This window comes from Xiphophorus maculatus, chromosome 23 (assembly GCF_002775205.1).
Source record: "Xiphophorus maculatus strain JP 163 A chromosome 23, X_maculatus-5.0-male, whole genome shotgun sequence".
NCBI lineage: Eukaryota > Metazoa > Chordata > Actinopteri > Cyprinodontiformes > Poeciliidae > Xiphophorus > Xiphophorus maculatus.
This window is the reverse complement of record NC_036465.1, coordinates 2,689,504-2,706,132: the sequence shown is the minus strand read 5'-3', so window position 1 is coordinate 2,706,132 and position 16,629 is coordinate 2,689,504. Positions and strand designations below refer to the sequence as shown.

At 37.1% G+C, this 16,629-nt stretch overlaps 2 protein-coding genes across 2 annotated transcripts; one reads left to right on the top strand and one right to left on the bottom strand.

The window, feature by feature from the left end:
- Nucleotides 1-3,450: 3,450 nt before the first annotated feature.
- Nucleotides 3,451-8,394, bottom strand: tmem144 (transmembrane protein 144). Its single transcript, XM_005800582.2, has 12 exons — nt 8,214-8,394; nt 7,897-8,052; nt 7,692-7,814; nt 7,073-7,172; nt 6,894-6,974; nt 6,715-6,793; nt 6,565-6,644; nt 5,932-6,050; nt 5,612-5,731; nt 4,950-5,047; nt 3,921-3,974; nt 3,451-3,841 (listed from the first exon to the last, which is right to left on the bottom strand). The coding sequence occupies exons 1-12, from the start codon at nt 8,290-8,292 to the stop codon at nt 3,758-3,760; spliced, it is 1,173 nt and encodes a 390-aa protein (XP_005800639.1). The 5' UTR covers nt 8,293-8,394; the 3' UTR covers nt 3,451-3,757.
- A 947-nt stretch (nt 8,395-9,341) lies between these two features.
- Nucleotides 9,342-15,788, top strand: fam198b (family with sequence similarity 198 member B). Its single transcript, XM_005800607.2, has 4 exons — nt 9,342-10,194; nt 11,491-11,708; nt 13,127-13,353; nt 13,639-15,788. Exons 1-4 carry the CDS (start codon nt 9,342-9,344, stop codon nt 13,844-13,846), a joined length of 1,506 nt encoding a protein of 501 aa, XP_005800664.1. The 3' UTR covers nt 13,847-15,788.
- Nucleotides 15,789-16,629: the final 841 nt, after the last annotated feature.

Here is a 16,629-nt window from a genome sequence, read left to right as displayed (position 1 = left end):
GACTTATATTAAGATTCGCCTTCCGTTTCTGCACTTTCATAGCACCTGTTCGGCATAGGAACAACAAGAAGACATGAGTCAAGAAGAAGAGAGTTCACTGTATTGAGGTTTGGAAGGCTGCCACCCAGTGGCAGAAATATGAATTACACGTTCATTAACTTCTTCAAACACTATCACACATTGCACTACAATGAAAGGCTAAATCAACATGATTCGAGGCCCATTTCCAGCGGTTTTAAAAATGCTTTAAACTAAATGTGTTTTATTGTTGCAAAACGTCAAATTTTAAGTGTACCTATCTTCAAGCATGAATTATTATTGCTTAGAAATATATTTGGCTCCTGGGCGTTCTGTGGTGGCATAGCGCGACCGACGTTTGGAGGCCTTGAGTCCTCGATGCGGCCGTTGCGGTTCGATTCCCGGACCCGGAGACATTTGCCGCATGTCTTTCCCTCTTTCCTGTCAGACTATTTTCATATAAGGGACACAAATTAGACTCTCCCCTGGAGGGGAGGAAAAAATATATACATTTTGTTCCTGTTAGAGGAAAATTATCTCTAACATAATTTTCATGTAAAAGAGAATGACATAAAACTCTGGTGTGTGCATCATTGGTATATTACAGAAGAGGTGCAGTGGTATGGAAGATAGTGGGACCACAATGTTGCTTTGATCACAACAGAACCATTTCAAGGCATTTCTTGATAAAGTATTTCCTCATCACTAAATTTGACAGAAAACTGTAATTGAAAAGGTCAACCATTGCAAAACATATAATTTTAGCCTTTTTGAACTGCAACAGATAGAATATGCTCTTATTTAAGTACAGTTGTATAGCTTTCAGTTTAAACAATATTTATCTATATGTGACCTGAGTGTTCAAATGCACTTAACAACTCAGTTCTTTGGCAGATTCTACAGACCAAGGTAGAGACCTAGTTTCAGCTGTGTCCTTGGTTAAAAATCTCTGCAGGACATCAGTGGGGGGTCTGGAGCTGGAATTATCTTGGAAATTAAAATGTAGAGCATAGGAGCTATGCTCCTATTAATGAACTGGTGAATGGAGCAGCTTTTTTAACTACCCTTTAGGGCAGAAACAGCAATGCGTCCCATGAAAACAACGTCTGTTTGCAATGAATCAAGTGAACAAGAACAAATCTTTGTGGTGAGTGAGAAAAATACAATGCAATGTAAAACATTGTATTAGGAATTTTGAGGTTGGGAGGATACAATGTGAAAAAGTCTAATTTTCTATTAAAAATCTTAAATTCTACAAAAGAAAATCTACAAACTGCTGTGATGTAAGAACAGATATGAGGAAAAACTGGCCATCAGGTTTTCTACATTTCACCCATTCCTCCCCTGGCTCTGATTAATGCAACAGACCAATATTGCTAAATGAAGCAGCTGAAGTCTCAACCGAAATGCTGACAGTGAAGATGGAAAGCTTTGGCGGCCATACATGTGACCCAAAGCCACTGCACTCTGCTTCAACTAATGACATTTTTATATGCAAGTGCGTTGGAGGAAGCAAATGCATTAAATATGTAAAACTAGTTAGCATTTGCAAACTACAGTTCTAACTATGAACTACTTAACACCTGATACAAACAGAAAAATGAGCAGAGCATTAGTCAGTTTATTTACTGATTGATTTGGACTTTTAAGATTTTATATTCTTTTTCAACTTACATTTGATCAGGAAAGTACAAAACTTCATGTTTTCTACACACAAATACCCCATTGTGACCATGTGGAAAAAAGTTGAGTTTTTTGCTAATTTATTAAAAATAGAAAATAAATAACATTTACTTAAGTATCTGCAGCTTTTGTTCAAAAATTTGTTGATCCAAGTCTTATTGAATACTGTCATCTTCCTAAAATAATATAAAAACAATTATAGTCAAAAGATGAATAGGCAAAAAAAAAACTTTTGGCAAAAAAATGACATTTTAGGAAGGTGATGATATGCCAGCGGCTTAGCTCTCCATTCTGTAGGCTGCTTGGCCCATTTTTCTCTCTCTGCTCCATCAGGTTGGATGGAGACTTCTGTCAGTCATATCCAGATTTTTCCAGAGATGTTCAGTGAGATTTAAGTCAGAACTCTGGCTTAGCCACCCCAGGACATTCAGAGTGTGGTTCTGAAGCTTTTGGGTTGTTGTCCTGCTGAAAAATGATCCATCACCCCAGTCTGAGGTAAAATGCTGTGGAGCAGGTTGTCATACAGGATGTCTCTGGACATTGCTGTATTCATCTTTCCTTCTACACCGACCTGCCAGTTCCTACTGCAGCAAAACATCCCCGTAGCATAATGTTGCCACCACCATGTTTCACTGTAGGGATGGTGCTGGCCTGATGAGCCATGTTTGGTTTCCTCATCACATGATGCAGCATTCAAAGACTTTGCTTGTCTCATCAGACCAGATAATCTGTTCTCACGGCCTAAGAAACTGAAGTCATCTATTCAGGTCCCTTTTGGTAACTTCAGATGGGCTATCATGTGCTTTTCTTTAGGGAGTGGCTTTCCTCCAACTACAATATCATACAGGCCTGATTGGTAAATAGCTGCAGAGATGCTCATGCTTGTGGACGTTTCTCTTTCTTTAGAGTTCAAATGACTGAATTACCTCAGTACTGAGGTAATTCATGATGCACTCAAGTTCTAAAAAGTCCTGCTGATAATTATTGAAGCAGAGACAAAGGTAAAAGTTCCAAGACACTTGACTGGAATTTAAAACCACTTATGCATTTTGACTTTAACTCAGACTGTGCGTCTTGGTCAGATGACAGCAAAGTTGAGTATTATTCCAAAACATACAAGTTTGGTTGAATGTACTGTGGACCCTTCCAGAAGACTCACAATTCAAATTTAAAAGAATTGATTGGAGTTTTAAATGTGATTTTATGCTAAACATCACCGGTTGTATAATGCAATTTGTTTATTCCTTTTCAGAATCTAAAAATTAACAGAATGGATTTAAATCTCTCAAAAGGGCTCATGGTTTCTATTCAGCTTTTGAAAAGTTACCAGCTAGAGGATTTAACCGAATCAATCAATCCAAATGTCAGCTATCTCAATACCTGACTTATCCAGGACACTTTCATTTCCATCATGTCAGTTTTTACTGTGGCCATCAACTGAAGCATAAATGCCAAACACTACTTTACCAAAAAGCAATCCTTTCTGGGTTATGATGGTGAAATTCACTCTTTATCTCAAATCAGATTTTATCCAACCTTTTCCAAATAAACTTGACATCTCATACATTTTCTTCCATTTGCAATAAAATATAAGTCTAATTTATCTAATATCAGTTATTGCTTAAGAAATTAAAATAAACCTGAAGATGCCCAATTAGGTACTGGAGCATTGGAGCATGTAATTTATACCAAATTTCATAAGTGTTTCACCACTTATGAAATTTGATTCCAGTAGAAAAAAAACATACATAATATTCAAGTTATTTTAATAGACATCACAAAAATACAACGGATTGATGCAAAACCCCACCACCAGGTCATAATGTAAATATATGTGCAATATTTTAGAACAACCTTTAAAGGGTGTTACAGTATCAAATGTGGGTTTAAGATTAAGTGACTAAAAATATTTTCAGTTACAAATATATCTTGTTTTCAATCTTACAAAGTAAGATTGATTTAGCTTCTTGTTGATTTAAAATGAATTCCAAGATCTTTTATTTTAAAAGTCTAAGTCAGTGAAGGAAAGTCAGCTACAAATGGGTCATTTTAGCTTTCAGAGCTTTGAAATGGCAGTTAGCACAGAGCCAGTCAACACTACACAGGTAGCAAAGAAGAAGATGAGGCCATTCATCAAACCCTGCAGAAAAGGAAACAGATTTGTCATAACTATCCTCTGGAGAAATCTAAGCAAAGCCATTTGACATTTCACACCTTACCTTAATCTCTCTGAACACCAAGGATCCCCACAGCGCTGCGACCAGACCGTAGCCCTACAGAACACAAAAAAACATTTACAGACTTTCACCATTTACCACCCATCTTCATAAAGATGAGATATATCTGTTGCTATTGCAGTGTTTCTCAATTCCAGTCTTCAGGCCCCCCTGCTCTACATGTCTCTATACCAGAACAACTAATTCAAATGATTGCGTGAAGTCTTCTGCAGCCACCAAGTACTGCAGAAGCCTGTTAATTACCCAAAGATTCAATCCAGGTGTGTGGCAGAAGGGAAACACCTAAAACATGCAGGGCAGCGTGAGGACCCGAGTTGAGAAACACTGTGCTATTGCAACATCTATAAATAGATGTTTTTTGTCTCGGGGCAAAAGTTCAATATCCAGTCTAACAAGGGTAAACAATTTATGTCTTATTTAAAGCTGTCAAAGATCCACTGAGGATTAAGTATTAAGATGTATAGATCAAAAGGTCAATGTGTTTTTGGTCCAGTTTCAACAAATTAACATATTTGACTATAATAGTGTTGGCTGAGAGCAGGCACTGAGACCTAAAACTCAGTCATTTATTATACAATAAAAAGTCACACCTCTGAAGACAGAATTAATGGAAACAACTCCAAACACTGAGGGGACATGCAATGTGGCAACTGAACCCCAAACAGAAAGTGTTTGCATTCATAGTAGAGCCAAAGTTAAAGCAAAACCATGTCAAACTGGATTCCTTTAAGTTTATTGCTCCTTCTGTTAAACTACTGCAAGTTTCTTTGAAGCAATTAACATTTAGAGCACCAAATACTAAGCTATTTAGAACATACAAAAATTCCTTCAAATTAGAGATTTTAGAGAGGCGTAGAAACTGAAGAAATACCATTTTCTGGTTAACTCTGCAACTGCTTTGACGAAGTGCAATTACAGAAAGACTGGAGAAATGTTCAACGGTGAAGTGTGCTCCAACTGTACGTAGTAAGAAATCTAATTAGCACATTTGTCAGGACATGATTTACTTACTGCAGTGACAATGGGGTAGGTAACAACAGCACCCAGGTAGTTGGTGGCCAGGAACCAGCAGTATGTGCCCATTGTCCACATAAATCCTGACAGAAATCCTGAAGTACAGCCAGAGCAGAGAGAATATTTTTAAAACCACAAAAAAATGTCAAATAGTTTACACACACACACACACGGTTTAAAAAAAAAAAAAAAAAAAAAAACCTTCTATCCCAAATAATTGTCCAGAACTTAAACACTGAACCCTGGCATGACTATATGCCACTAAGCAACAGGAAGCGATTACATGACATTTTCAAAACAGCAGCCGATTCTGTCTATTGTCAAACTGGAGCTATTATTAGATCTTTTAGTGGCCTCTTGGGCAAAATGTTTTCTTGATTCTTAGAAAAAGAGCATGTGGAAAATGATAAGGGCACAAGTCTTGACATTGGTTACACAGAAATGCAATAAGCTCAACTACATTTGGTTTCCATCTTCAGTAAACCATACACTTGTTACTTCATGCTGCAAGGTTAATTACAAGTGTGAGCAAACAGAGTTTTCCATATAAATGAGCAGTTTGATTATCTTGGCATTGTAAGTTAGTCATTTGTGTTTAAACATGATATCTTCACCTGTTAAAATAGGCCTGGTGAAGGACTATTAAAATGAGCTGCTACCTGGTAAAATGGCTTTGGGGTAAACCCTGGGTTTGTTTTTCATCACGGCACAGTAGATGGTGAAGTACACTGAGCTTGCAAGGAAAACACCAGAGGTCTGTGCATGAACATAGTCAAGATCTGCAAAAAATAAAACTTCAGTTAAAGCTACTTCTCAGCATGGGGAGGGATCACTGCTCTTCATGTATAGATCAAGAGTGGAAGCAATCCTGATAGCCAGCATGACATTTTAATTTTTCCCTTTTATGTCATGCTCATTTGGGAATAGCAGCAAGTTGAAGGTTCAAAATTAGGAGTCTTATCAAAGACTAAAAACCTACCGTAGACACTGGCTCCATAAAAAATGCTGTCATGACATGCTGAATGGTTCTTTATGTAGAGAACAGGTATGAATGAAGAGCCGTACAGCAAGCCTGCCATAACGGCAAGCAGGCAACCACTGATGAAGAGAATACAAAGAGTGAAAAACTGGATGAAAGATGCACTTTTAATCTCCTTTGAGACCTTGCTCAATTTGTATGTTAATTTTAACATTTTTTTCCTACAGAACTGATAAATGCCATGCCTAGTCACACAATTTAGCAAAGTGAATACTAGACATTCACTTCCAAAGCCATTTTAGTACCAAAAACATAAGAAATCCTTTTGCATCCGATGCTTCATGGTATAATTCCTGCCTGTCATTTCTCAAAGAAATCCAATCTCTTTATGATAACTAAATATGCATTCTTGGGGTAGAATCAGCTTTCCAAACAAAGGCTACAGCCCTTGACATCTGCCAAGAAAATCTAAACTTTTGAGTTAATAGTGCAGGTGAACATCAGCAGCATGTATAATTATTGTGGTGTCTCAGAATGAATTATGTCCAGTGGTGATGATTCATTAAATTACCAATTTGTTTTTTCACCCAAATACAAGCTGTGAGATCGCACCAAGGCAATGTTTAACCTTACATGATTCGCCTCGTCTTTGGTCCAATGGCATCAATCCAGTATGCAGAGGAGTGGTATACGAAACTGCCAGAAAGTGAACTCTGCAAAAAAGTTTTTTTTGCAATTCACAGTTAAACAAAAACAAAAAAACCCAAAAAACAAATCACCCACCTTGTCAATTAGTATAGGGATTGTTTCTGACTCTGGATGGAGCTTCACATCACTTCTCACAAAGAAAAACACCAGGCCACTAAAGGGAATAAAACAAAGACCAGATTTTCCAAACATCATGACTGCTACATTACATCAAAAATCCAGTGACAAAGGCTGGTAAGTGTTGCATAGCTCACCTGAGCAGACACAAACCAGCTCCACAGTAATTCAGTATTGGCCTGGAAACATCCTGAGCATCAATCCCGAACCACCCAAATCTGTTTCAAACAGTGACATCCATTTTTATGTCAACCTAAAGATTCCCATCAAAAGGCAGAAAAATCAATTCAGAGATTCATGCAGTCACATTTCTTACCTAGAACTGGCCCAGCCCATCAACAAACTGGACGATCCCCAAATTAAAATTCCAAGACCAAGCCCAATTGCTTTAACAATGGTAACAGCTGCCACACTTCCTGTGAATGAAAAAGGTTATTCTGTGTAAAATATTTGACTAATAATCATCCACAAAATTTTAAAACCCATTTGAAAGACTTGAGGTTTTAAAGACCGTTATTGAATTTGTGAATACTTAAAGCAGCTCCTTATTATACAGTGAACAAAACAGAAACTAACCGAGTCAGAAAGCAAACATTTCTCCTTAGACTTTAAAATATTCCACTTTTTAATTTGCATAACCTTTCAGCAGCACAAGAGCATGCCTAAAGAAACTCATAAAAATGACAATTCACATCTTCTCTAGATACAGTTCTAGCCAGTTTCATGGAGCCTGCAGTGACTTATGGTGAAATTGACTGTGTACCCAGAACTGGCCATTTCTCACAGTAGAGACCATGACGTTTTTGATTGACTGCAGTAAAAGGCCTCTGTTTCATATCTTGAGCCCATCTTCTGCACCATATGATGCCACACTGCAGAAAGAGGTTTTTTTTTTTTTTTTTTTTGCTTTAAGTTGTGATTTCCAGAGACGATACCTGTGGCCCAGATCATACCACCGAGCATTGCAAGAGGGTGGAATTTGGGTGTCCGCAGCAACAGATCGCCAAAAAGAGATACAACCCATATTGATGCACAGCTCACAAAATGATAGAACATACCTACAAAAAAAAAAAAAGAAAAGAAAAAAGTTTTGCATTAAATGTAGAAAAATAAATCTTACACCAGATTTCTTCCACTTACCATCTCCTGTTTCTATTCTTTTGATTGGAACATAGGTGCTTCCATACAGAACCACAGCAGCCATGTTTGCAATTAATCCATAAGCAAAATTAGTGACGTTTGTGGAGTTACTGGAGACAACAGTTTCCGGGGAGCAAATCCTAGTTTCATTACACCCTAAAGCATATGGATAAATTTCAGGGCAAACAATTTAATATGACAGTTTGCAAAAATAAATAAATAAAACACCCCACAAGGCATTGTGGGGTGTTTTATTTATGTGAAGCTCAGTGAGCTCCACATTAATCACAGAGCAATTCAAAGACTCGTTAACCCACCGTCAGCGCAGAGGCATCTCACCATCAATAACGACGCGATAAATAAAAACATAGGCGAGCATTTTACCAGGGGCATCATGAAAATGCAATTCTTGTTTTTTTCCCTCTCAACACAAACTTTCCACAACCTTAAAACACCACAAGAGGCCACGCGTGGGAGTCTGCAGAAGCCTAGAGAGCAAGCAGGTGCCGCCAGTTATCCAATCACCCGAACCTGGCACATTAAATAAAGCCGCGGAGCTTCCGGGGAGGCCCAACACGCATGACGACAAGATGACATCAGTCTAATTTCATTTTGCAATTAGTTTCGGATGTAAATTCACTGACATAATTAACAATTTATTAAATTTTTAAACATTTTTTTTAAAGATCTGCAAAATTGCATTCCTTAACAACAACTCTTGTTTGATGACTCATTCTCCTGGCACAACTAGAGACAATAGAGCCAGGAGACAATAGTTCCATATTTAAACTCGCTGCGAGTTGGACCAGGAACTGCTCTGTCTATTGTTAATGCTGCCTACACTAGAACCTGTTTTCTTCCTTCTTTTAAGTGTTTTCCTTTCTAACCTCTTCCATCGATGGGCTGTTTGTCATTCTTTCCCAGTGTGAGCATCCTGCATTGACATGTTAAAACCCAAAGATTAAAACCACTAGATGTCGCCTAAACCGCGGGAAAATAGGCATGCCTGAATGATTCCGCTTTCATAATTAGAAATATATTTTAGAACTTAATAAATTGGTTGGTGTCAGTAAAACGGATAGTTGTTTTTTAAAAGACAATGTATTTTCAGAAAGGTCACAGTACTTCAGACAAATTTTCTTGAGTGTCACAATAAATTGGATATGAAAAATATTATTAGTCATATGTATGGGATCTATTTTGTTATACCTTATAAAATGTTTGAATGAAATATTCAGAATGTGAAGAGGTGAATTATCATATGAATCATTGCACGGTAACCCATGTGAATTATGCTTTTTAAATTATTGTTTGAGGTTGCGAGTCTGTCTATTATTGCTGTCTCTAAACTTTAAGAAAGCCTTTCCTCCTAGCTGAGTTTCAAACTCGCGCTCCACCCCAGTTTGAGCTAAGTGAAAAAACACTTTCAGCTTTAATAAATTACAATGGGGAAGTACCGCGTCCACTGGTGTTATTTTCCTTTTCGAAAACTCACCCGTAGTTTTAGGAGGTGCTCTCCCTCCAAAAGAACTTTGATTATAGCGATTCTGTGTTTGGTCAACTTGTTGTTTTTGGTTTTAAAAGTTGGGCATTTAGAGCAACCCCGGAGTAAGGAGGAGCAGAAGCGGCACACCCGCGGCGAGCATCACTTAGACGGTGAACCACCGGCCACTTCTGACCTGCAAACCCAAGCTAGTTTGGAGGTCCCGACCCTGTTCAATGTGGTCTACGTAACGCTAAAATTCAAGCGTCTTAAACCAGTAAATATTCGAGGTACAATTCGACCAAAGCTGAGAAAGAAAGTGAGAACAAAAACAATCCATCCAACAATTACGCAGCGCAAACGATTCAGCGTGGAACGGGAAACGGGCAAAGGAAACCGCAGCACTGGACTTAAGACATCGAGGAAAGGGGGAAGTCTTGTGGACTTCTCCTTAAAGTCTTACAACGATGGAACAGACCCTCGTTTTAGTAGTATCCGAATTTACAGCGAAATGGCACCTCCGTGGTTCAGCGCACAGGACGTGAAAATCATGCGCTTTCTTGCGGATGCCAAAGTTTTGCGCATAAAAGAAATCCCTCGTCTGGACGCACCTTCGCTCGTGATATTTGAGGGTGCAGACATGAACCGTCTGGTCAGCCAAAAACACTTGAATAGAAATAATGTATGTGGAGGCCAGTGCGGAATTATCCACTGCTCCGTGGGAAACGCGGAGGTATTTGCTTTTCATTTGGATAGGGTGCTCGGCCTCAGTAGGACAATACCTGCGGTAAGCAGAAAGTTTGGCTTTTTGAACGGTAGGTTTTCATTTTTATTTAGATTAGATATAATCCATAGGTTGTTTATTTGCGGTGGTTTGAAAGCATTTTTTTTTCAAAAACATTTCTTTAAAACCACCAACATGCATTCTGTTGTTTTTCATTTTGCAGGTTTTACTTTGTTTCACTAGAGAATGAACATCTTATATTAGTTGGACTTTTTACATTTTGTCACACTGAAATTACAAACCTGTTATGTGACAGACCTACACAAATGAACTCTTCGTTGTAAAGTAGAGGGAACATGATGTATGGTTTTCAAATATCAAAGGTGTGCAATGACTGTTAAATTTCCTTTGGTTTGAAAACCCCAAATAAAATCTGGTGTTTTTAGGAGTAACCCGATTGAATCAACCAATGCTGTCATAAACCCAGAGGTTCTGTGAAGGTTTCTTAGAGAATGTTGGTGAACAAATAGTTCATAAAGACAGAGGAACACAGAAGAGAAAAAAAGAGAAAAATGAAGGGCTGCAACCCCATCAAGACATGGTCATCTACCAAATGTGGGAGAGTCTTAACAATTCCAGCTTTTTTAATTGTAAAAATACACAATAACAAAAATAATTAAAAGTCATGAACAATTTCCCCTTGCTTAGCAATTATTCAATGCCATTTTTTGCTATATGACATAAAATCCCAATAAAATACATATATGTGACTGAATACACAAAAGTTCAGGTATAAATACTTTCCCCAGGTTCTGCACTTATTTTCCTAATACCACAGAGCTGAAGCACAGTTTCCATCTTTCTATATGCAGAGATGTTGGAAGCATATTGCAACTGGAAGCAAGTGTCTTTTCTTTGTTTTTCTACCTTGCATTACAATAATCCAGCCTGTGACTAATGTCTTCATCTGCTTTCATATTCGTGATGGATATGAAACATTTCTAAATATGTTAAGCTGAACCAGGAGAGACACATTATTTTTGCCCTGAGCTTTAGGTTCAGATACCCATGGTTGCTTCAGTTCACCTTTTATCCTTGTTTGGGAAGAAATAGCAGTAAATCTTTTTTGATACATCACATATGGAAAATTACAACATCAGTGTTAACAGACCTTAGAGGGCTGTGGAAACATATGAGTGTTATCTTGGAGAGCAGATTGTTTCTCTCTCCTCTGCCTTTATCTGCTCAATTATAGGGTTCAAAATGAGTTTTTTAGTGATCCTAGCGAACTGAATTGAAACAGAACAGATATCTGTGGTTCATGAAGGTTTAGATGTCACATGTGCTCTAATCCAACAATTTAATCCCTGGTCTTTTGTCACTTTAGATGGCCAGGCCTGCCAGGTGGTTCTTTGGGATGCATCGCTGCACCCCAAAGACCTTGCTGCAGGCCCAACTACTGTGAGGATGACATGGAGGGAGTACCAGAACTCACTGACACAGAGGTGTTGGCAAAGAAATGTCAACCCAAAGTCCAACTCTGGATGCTCTTCAATTTACCACAGTGAATGGAGCAAATTAGCTCTTTTTGACTTTTTGCTACAGGTAAAAACTCTGATGGATTAAAACTTTAAATTTAACATTGCAGAAAAATAAATGGTTTTTGTATTTCTCTGAATCCATAAAAATGCGTCTCATTAGATTTGGTGCTATGAAAGTTTCTGAAGACAAATTGCTTCTTTAATCCTTTCTTCCACTATCTTCTGCAGCACTATGTCCCTATAGGTATAATTACTATTTAGATGTGCTCTTAGATCTCTTTAGATGTCTTAAATCTAATGAGAAAAGCCTTTATAGAAGAATACATTTTGGATTCACCTCTTCACCACAGTAACATCAAAAACTGAGCTAACTTTGGGGAAAAGTGCTACTTAAAGTTATTTTATTGTTAACATTCAATAAATCTCTTATCACATTCATGCTTTGTTTTTAATTTGCTTTGAAGCTTCCAACGTGATTCATAAAAAGAGATTTCTTTCTTTTCTCAGTCAACAACACAAAGCTCTAAAAGATGTGTTTAGTAATCAAAAAAAAGAAAAGAATAAACAGACAATTCATCATCCATGTCCTGTCCTGTTGCTCATTTCCTGTGTGGGAGGTCTCTGTGGATCATATTTTGGCACTGACAGCAAATACTCTATTTATAAAGAAAGCAGAAAAAGTGGAAACTGGATTTCTTTGAAAACTCTCCAGATTAGTTTGGAAAAAACATTTTATTACATAAATGTGTGCTTCAGTTTTATGAATAACCAAACATCAATTGATATAATTTATTCTTTATACATTTATGGTGTAATGGGTACACTTCTGTAATATTTGCGAACTCATATATTAACCAGTCATATTTAACTGATGCAGGCTTACAGATGGAGGAGCACTTAGAGAGGAATGTTGGCTTAAACAAGAATAGCATTGTGAGTATTTAAGTGTTGTTTTCTAGGATTAAGCAGCTGTTGAATTTTAGCAGGTTGTCGGATTTTTTCAGTCTGAAATTTTTCTTGCATCATGTTGTTTTGTTTAGAGCAAAAATTGAATGAGTGCTTTAATCTAATTTATGGTCACCATTCCCTGTGGAGGCAGCAGGTGTTTTACAGCGGGAGGTTCTGCCTTTTTAGGCTTAAGGAGAGAATCCCCTCTGTGATGATGTCATGCAGCTACATGGTGGTCTAATTGTTGTTCCTTTAAATTATATAAAATGGTAACTGGAGTCAAAGAGACGCTAAAGAGGAATCAGCATGAGGTGTTTTTTTCCTGCCTAAACCTTTTATACCTGATTTCCTCATATTAAAGTGAATGTTATGGATGCAAAATGGAGTGAGGGAAAATATTGAATAAAGGGTTTACCTACGTTATCAACCTCATGCAATGGGGATAAAAAAAGATCTGAATCCTAATTTAAAATCTGTAAATCCCAGCTTGAGCTGTTCTTCTGTTTTCTGAAGAAATGTGAACTTTCTCATTAGATTCACAACCGTCTGGATCCGAGCTGCTGCGGATTCAGGCCACGGCAGGAGGACATGTGTGTTCAACCGGGCCGCCATGATGTGTGTAAGGACCAGGAAAACATACAACTGGCAAACATCGTGCACAGGGAACATGACCTCAGGCACCTGGTCTTCATCAACAACAAAGGATTCTTTGACCACAATGAGGACAATCTAGACTTCAGGCTTCTGGAAGGAATCAAGGAGTGAGTTTGCTACATCTGAACCTATGTTCAGATTTTAGGATATGATTTTACAGTTTCTTACAAAAGTTTTATGTGATAGATTAACATATTTCAATATTCCATATTACAACCGCAAGCTTTAGAGCGTTTGATTTGAATTTTATGCGACACAACAACAAAATGTATCATATGACTGAAAGGTGGATGTGTAGATAGAATCCCTCTGTGTGTAATTTAATCTCAGTATAAATACAGTTGTTTGATACATGTACGAACTGAATCAAAACTCTTCATGTTTCTCCCTAGGCTGCCAGAGCAGGCCGTGTCTGTGTTAAGGAAGAGGAAGCTGAGGGAAAAACTTCTCCAGTCGCTCTTTCTGGACCAGATGTACTGGGAAAGTCAGGGCGGCCGACAGGGCATCGACAAACTGATCGATGTGATTGAGAAGCGAGCCAACATCCTCCTCACCTACATCAATGCTCATGGGATCAAAGTTATCCCAATGAATGATTGATTTATATTTTACTAATGAAGGTGATTTTTAAATTACATAAATCTTATTTAAAATAGTAAAAATCTGCACCTAAATTTAAGTAAACGTGAAAAAATAGAGGAATAATAATTTGTTACAGAAGCTTTAAACTTGATTTGTGTTGTCTTCATCCTATTCCAAAAGTACAGGAGTCAGCTTTGTCAGGCAAAAACTCTTAAGAATGGTAAAAAAAACAACCATTTGTTATATATTTTTATGTAGAGTATCAAAATATACAACTGAGTAGCTACAGTGATCCACAAAGCAATGAAGAGCTAAAACCCTGTGTACTTATTTTCCTCACAAAGGCATCGAAGCAAACAGCATGGCAAAGTCATGGCTCAATTCTGCCAGCAAGGGCAGAAAAATGAGTACTGTGGAGGAAGAATGGAAAACAGAAAACATCAGGGAGCTAATTTCCATGAAAGCAATGGAGAAATCCCTGGCTTGGGAATCCTCTTGCACAATGTTTCACACAGATCGTTTCACTTTTCTGTTTGCCTTATTATCTTGCGTGATTTTTTACTTCAGTCCATAACTTTTGCTCATTGTGATGTAGTTTCAATGAAATTGGAAAAATAGACATCATTTGGGTTCATTTTTACAGTCAAAGTTTGATGTTCCTGTATAATTTAACATAATATTTCCCTCTAGAATACAACAATGTACATACATGGAGAATTTTTCTATTTTCTCCATAAAAATGTAGAGGTTTTTTGTGTGTAAGATTATGACTAGCATGTAACATTGTCAAATGAAATGTGTAAATATGCTTTTGGACAAAAAAGCCATTGTTTTTAATGAATTGGAATTATGCCTCATTCAGAGGCCAAAAAGCGAAGCCCACTTCCTCATCAGTTGTTACATTTGGAAGGAATCAACATGCTTGTTTTTATTGCTTTCAGTGTGGATCATGTTTTTAATTATATAGCCTACATTTTAGGTTATTGCTAAAGAAGCTGGGTGAATTCAAGCATATTGAAAATAGTTGAAGCTTTGAGAAGAATTAAATTCCAGTCAGTAGATGGATGAGATTCACAAAGTGTGAACTGCAGCTGGAGTCAGTGCTTAAAGAACCAACAAGCTGTATGGAGAACATGGTCTACAACTGTCACATTTGTCTTAAGCCACTCCTGAGCCTAAAAGAACTACAAGAAACAACACAAGTGTCTTATTTAAACTAAGGAGAAAAAAAGTTTTAATCCTTGTTTAATTGGTTTTATGTAATCAAATTGCCTGTAAAACTTTGAATAAGCCACAGCTGAAAAAAAAAGTTGCGCTGTGTGTAATGAAAGGGTTTAATCCGAGTTTGAATTTTTAAACCAATTTACTGAGATTAAATTGATTTTCATTGATACAGTAATTTATTAAATTGCACCTTTACAGTGTCTATGAGTATTGTAGATTATTTTGTTTATTGAAGATTGTATATTATATCCTTAGGGCATCATACAAAGTACTGTTGTTATCGTAAATCTGGTCACATGACATAAATGTACCAATTTATATGTAAAAAAGTTTCTAATTTGAGCCAAAAATCAATTTTAGCCCTGGACTGTTTTATGTTTTTTAATATTTATTTTATTTTGTATCTTTTTTGTAACTTGTAAAAGTCCAAAAAGAAAATGTCCATTAATAATCAATTGCATTCACCCTAAGTAGAAGTTGTGGTTTAGTATTGCTGTCATTGGTTTTTAAAGTTTATAGTTTTGGATATTAAAGTCACTTCAAAATACTTTAAAACAGCAAATGAGCAAATTGTTATTTTAGTTTTAGCAATAAAGCTAAAAAACAAAGTCAGAAATCATTTATATTCTGCTGTTTGGGCCCTCAAAGATTAGACTGGAAGTTGTTTGTTTGGTTTTGTGCATTAAGCCGCCTATTGTTCTGACCTCTTCACCTGAATTACATAGAGTGGATTCCATGCCTTGTTGTGTTTGTGTTAAAATAACCCCTGCAGTTTGAAGACAAACTCTTCACACATATGCTCTTGTATTATCTCACCAGAACACACACAGACAAAAGATGACCTACATGGGTGAAACAATTGAAGCTTACAGAAACAAAAATAGACAGGGTGAGGGGCTGGACCTTTACTGACGGTTTATTTCTCCACTTTAACTCACTCCCCTTCAGTAAAACTACATTGTTGTAAATGCTATGCAGAGTTCTGCTGACCTCAACTGCAAGATGAACGTCAAAAGCAGCTGAACATCTGTCTGATGTTCAAATGAAAGAAAAATGTGGCGAATGGAATATAAAATAACTGTACAATGCACATAGCTTAGCTATTCCTCTTTCTTGAAACAAAGCTCTGAAATAATAATAGTAAAACCTTTTCCTCTGAAGAGATCAGAATTACATTCACAAAACAAATCTTCACATGTATGTAAGCCTGATAAGTGTGAGTTAGCGTCTGCCCTTTTTATCCCTACTGGCTCATTTTCAACTTTATTAATTCTGCTTACTGGTTTTGTTTTGTGTTAGCTTTCTAATAATACAGAAAATATAACAGCAAACAGAATATCAAAGCAGCCCGTGTTTATTTCAGGGACATGCCACCCGCTGTTTACTTTCATACTTTGATACAGACAATAGTTGAGTTCTTTCCAAGAAAAAATGATCAGCAAAAACTGTATGTGTCACTTCCAAGTGAGCTGTGTTGATGGAAACATTCAACAACTATGTGCCTGCCAAGGTTAGTTCTCTAATCAGACTAATTAAATGAGGTTCATATTATGGAAAAGGTTGCTAAAATATATATT

Bases quoted from the DNA above. Each gene is read 5' to 3' on its own strand.
- tmem144 (XM_005800582.2), bottom strand. From the start codon at position 8,292: ATGATGCCCCTGGTAAAATGCTCGCCTATGTTTTTATTTATCGCGTCG. The intron at 7,815-7,896 runs GTAAGTGGAAGA...TTTTTTTTGTAG, and splicing joins AAGAATAGAAACAGGAGATG to GTATGTTCTATCATTTTGTG. The intron at 3,842-3,920 runs GTAAGGTGTGAA...CCTTTTCTGCAG, and splicing joins TGGTGTTCAGAGAGATTAAG to GGTTTGATGAATGGCCTCAT.
- fam198b (XM_005800607.2), top strand. From the start codon at position 9,342: ATGGGGAAGTACCGCGTCCACTGGTGTTATTTTCCTTTTCGAAAACTC. The intron at 10,195-11,490 runs GTAGGTTTTCAT...TTGTCACTTTAG, and splicing joins AAAGTTTGGCTTTTTGAACG to ATGGCCAGGCCTGCCAGGTG. The intron at 13,354-13,638 runs GTGAGTTTGCTA...GTTTCTCCCTAG, and splicing joins CTTCTGGAAGGAATCAAGGA to GCTGCCAGAGCAGGCCGTGT.